This window comes from Morone saxatilis, unplaced genomic scaffold (genome assembly GCF_004916995.1).
Source record: "Morone saxatilis isolate NCDOM2014 unplaced genomic scaffold, NCSU_SB_2.0 Contig9, whole genome shotgun sequence".
NCBI lineage: Eukaryota > Metazoa > Chordata > Actinopteri > Moronidae > Morone > Morone saxatilis.
Window position 1 is genome coordinate 312,211 of NW_023340268.1, and position 4,474 is coordinate 316,684.

General features: G+C 34.9%; 1 protein-coding gene across 1 annotated transcript in view; it reads right to left on the minus strand.

Moving 5' to 3' along the window:
* LOC118342667 (serine-aspartate repeat-containing protein F-like) overlaps positions 1 to 2,514 on the minus strand; it is a gene marked incomplete in the record, with an annotated part of 7,156 nt that extends 4,642 nt beyond the window's left edge. The window contains 3 exon segments of the mRNA XM_035681281.1: positions 368 to 385; positions 1,557 to 1,615; positions 2,405 to 2,514. Of these exon segments, the coding sequence (XP_035537174.1) occupies positions 368 to 385; positions 1,557 to 1,615; positions 2,405 to 2,415 (88 nt within the window).
* Between the last annotated feature and the right edge of the window lie 1,960 nt (positions 2,515 to 4,474).

Genomic DNA, 4,474 nt, shown 5'->3' on the forward strand with positions numbered 1-4,474 from the left:
ACAATGTGGCCCTTGTCAAAGTGGTTCAGATCCTCACGCTGCCCATTTTTCCTGCTTCTAACACATCAACTTTGAGGACCAAATGTTAGGTCTGATGCTGTATAACACAAAGTATTATGAGTAGGCAGTTTGCTTTTGGTGTCATAGTGCAACAATTCCATAAAAACCTTTCAGCGTGGTTAAATTTAATTCTGCTTGTCCTCTTGGCTCTACTTTCAGGGTTTAGAAAATCTAGCCTGGCCAATCACAGCTTGTATGCATGTATGAGTCCACTTGATGTCATCAGGAGGCCGGGCTTCCCCACAGGGTCAAAGGTCAATTGAACCAAAAGATCAGATTAAATATTAAATTAAAAGTTTATATTTACCATCCGCTGTTGTTCCTTCTGCAAGACAGACAGACAGAAGCATGTATATAAAATAAAATAAAATATGTAAATTTTATCCGTTACACTCCATCTAAGTAAATAGTTGTAACCCATATACTACTGATAACATATATCAAATATGAAACATTATTATTATTTTTATTATTTGTTTGTAATATTCATTGTTATAAATAGCCTTTAAACCACTAAGATACCATCTATATATTTTATTTTAAAGCTTATGCACACTTTATATTGACATTATATTTACTTATTTATAATATATATATAATTTGCTGAATACAGTCTTAATTTCAGTGCTTATTGTGATCATTAACAAACAAAACATACTGTTATTAGTTATTTGTTTCCAGTTAATATGGTTATAACAATAATAATAATAATAATGATAATAATAATACAGTGACTAATATTTAAAAATGTATTCATATTTAAAGATGAGGGTTATAATGATATCAATAGGAAATAATTATTATTAGTAGTATAAATATAAGTGATACAATGATTATTGCAAGTCGTCTGTTTATTTATATTGAGTTGAATTATGTTTATAATAATGTTATAAGCTTAACATATAAACAACTACTGTTATTTTTATTAAATTGTCAAACAGTGACCGTCATGAGTGTTTCATATTGATGGGTACAAGATATGTATACATTTATTTATATATATTCATATAAACAAAACAATAGATATAAATATTCATTATAATAAACTGCATTCATTACTCAATAAACTAATGAATTCTAAAGTGATTAATAACAATGTGTCGTATCATTATTCGATCATATTGTTTTAATTACTAAACACAAGCTTTGCTAGTCATTAATTATTAATTATTCTTCAGCTGATTAGAGTAATCTTTAAGAATCACAACATGTGATTGATAGTAAGTTTCATCTGCAGATTTTTCTTGTTTTAGCTCAAATCAAATCAAAATCAAAATGTAAAAAAGAATATTAATTAATTAATGGATTTTAACAAGAGGTAATCAGTTTACATTGTTTGTTTTAATGTAATATGCGTATATGAGTTCAAGTATACAGTGATGATGATTGTAAAGTGTATCACTAACCATTTAAAAAGTGAATATCAAAAATTAATAAGGTGAATAATATTGATTGTTAATATAGTAATGTTATTGATAAATGATGTCAAAGCTCACCTGGGACTGGAGCTGCGAAAGAGAGAGCTGCAAGAGCAATGAGCAGCAACACAACACACCTGTAACACACACACACACAGTAGAAGGTTTTTTAATGCGAAGTGAACAGCTCGATTTGACTGCAGCCTGTTTGCATGTTGTTGTCGTTGTTGTTGTCGTACAGGAAGAGAGTAGGACAAACACTCTGTCAGTCTAAAGTCAGTAAATATAGTTTCACTCCATAAAGACTGAAAACAACAACAACAACAATAACCACAACAATGACAACAGGAGTCCAAAGTGACAAACAGAATGTGTCTGGTGTGCTCAAAGACCCCAATGGGTTAAATGTCTGCATTTCTTTGTGTTTCCTCCTCAGAGAAAAAAAACAAAGAGTCTGTTCTCTTCCAACGTATAGAGAGAAAGGATCCCAGAAAGGCTACACAGAACCCGTCTGGTGACTGCTGCTTTATGCTTACACACTGACGTCCTTCTGCTGGACTTACACAGACCATGTCCACAGACAAAACCTCAATGCTGATGTACTTTCACACAGTTTAAACTCTGGTTTCCATCATAATGTATAAAGTATGAGACTTATATAGCTGCTGTGAGATCAGCTGAAACATCAGATAATCATCATTAATAAAAGGAATGTCCGATTATGACTTAATCGACTATAATGACAAAACAAACATTTCAGAAGAACGATGATTCTCATAGTTTTAGTAGTTTAGAAACTTTTGTTCAGCAGCAGAGTCGTAAGGAATTTACTTCTTTCAGCAGTCTGATGAAACTCAAGTCAACTCTCAAACAGCTTAATAAAGTGAATGATTTAAAGTTTATCAATCAAAGATCAATAAACTCACCGTTGGATCATGTTGTGGTTGTTCGGCACGTCGACGGGATAAAAACTTCACTGGGATGAAACTTCAGTTGTTGAGTTTCTGAACTCAACTGAAACAGAGCAGTAGCTTTTTATACTCACACTCTCTCCTCCCTCTCTTCCCTCCCCTGCCCCTCCTCCCTCCTCCCCCCTTAATCCAGTTCAAACACACCGTTGACTGTTTTAGAGCTCTTGTGGTTTTAGGCCCAGTGTGACTGTCTGAACCACATTGTTATCTGAACCACATTCACACTGGGTCCAGACTGGATTATTAACGAGTCATTCAAACTAGCACTGTAACAAGCACAGGCAGACAAAGTCATTTTAAACCACCCCTTTGTATACAATTTAAATAAAAACACAATTCTGTTTTAAAAAACGTATTTGTTTTGGTGCAAAATAATGTAAAAAGCCTAAAGTTGACAAAAAGAGAGCAGTTTACAGAGTATGATTTGTTGTTTGGCTGTGAAAAAGGAAAATTTTATTAAATGTATAGAAGTTTCTGTTTTTTGGTTAATTAAGATGTTAGTAATCAGAATGTTGAAGTGGCCCTCCATTGAGAGGGCAATACCGGCAGTGGCTCCAAGACAATCTGAGAGGGCCCTGAAGTAACTGGTATGATTATGATAAAATAAACAATAAATAATACATTTAAAAGTAAACACGTCGACCAACAGTTATATTTTACGGATCCTTCAATATATCCAGATCAACGTTTAGACCAGATTCAAACAAGTGCTTCCAGTGAAACCTTTAAAAGAAGTAAGTGTCTGCCTGTAAACTGACTACAGACACGTTTCCTACCAGGAAATGTTTAAAAATATATACACTGTGTGTGTGTGCTATGTCAGGTATGTTGCTCTCATTCAGGGGAGAACTGGTTGGACGGTATTTTCCGGGAACACAAAGAGTTTATAAGAAGGAGGCTGTGAAGTACTCACACTCAGTGATTCAGAACAACATGTTACTGACACATTAACATTCATTAACATACCACAAACATACCACACCCTTTCACATCACACACAACTTTTAAACTTCAGGTAAAATTGAGTATTTCCTTAATATAGTTTGGTCTGACAGTTTCTATGGTCACACTCTGCTAAAGGTTGTTCATCTAACCTATTACACTGTCTGTCACATGACATATTGAATATTAAATTGTCCCCCCATCTTTCCTAAAGCACAATCACTGTGATAAGCAACTACAGACCAATCTCCAATATCCATTTTCTTAGTAAAAACAGCTGCACCCTTTTTTTATAGTGTCGATAAATCTGGCTTCAGGACTAACCAGCTCCCACTGAATGATCAAAAGATTACCTGCTTCACCTAGCCATGAAAGGTACATGCGTGTACAAGAATAGAATAAACTTTATTGACCCCGAGGGGAAATGTGTCTTGGGCACAGTGTTACAATTTGTTGCCTCACAGAAACAAGCATACATCAACTACCTACACATATACATCAGAAACCCATCAAAAAAATCAACATAAATGACATGAAAGACACTTTACATTTTAACACTGACAATATGGCAGCTTGTAAGAAAGCCTGTAAGAAACTATAAAAATTGAAGTGCTACGATGCCAGTTTGTTTATTGCACATTGCTCTATTGCACTATTGCATATGATTTAGTATTAGAGTTTAGCAGCTTGATAGAAGTCGGGACGAACAATAAGTTCAGTCTGTTTGCACTTTGGCACACAGAGTCTTCTTCCTGATGGCTGATTCAGAGAAGAGGGATGTTGAGGGTCCACAATCATTTTTGCCACTTTTTTAATGACTGTGTGCTCATATAGGGTCTCTATGGGCTCATATTCTTTCCTCCCTATTGTCCTTATAGCTATTTTGTGTGTGCTGGCCAGCCTGCCTTTCAGCTGCACTGTTAAGTTGCCAAACCATGCTGTGAATCCATATCTAATGATGCTCTCTAGGATTACCCTATAGAACATCAGCATGATCTGGCTGCTCACACCGTACAGACGCAGTCGCCTTAGAAAGTACTGTCTCTGCTGCAGTCGATTACACAGGTGATCAATGTGTGTTTT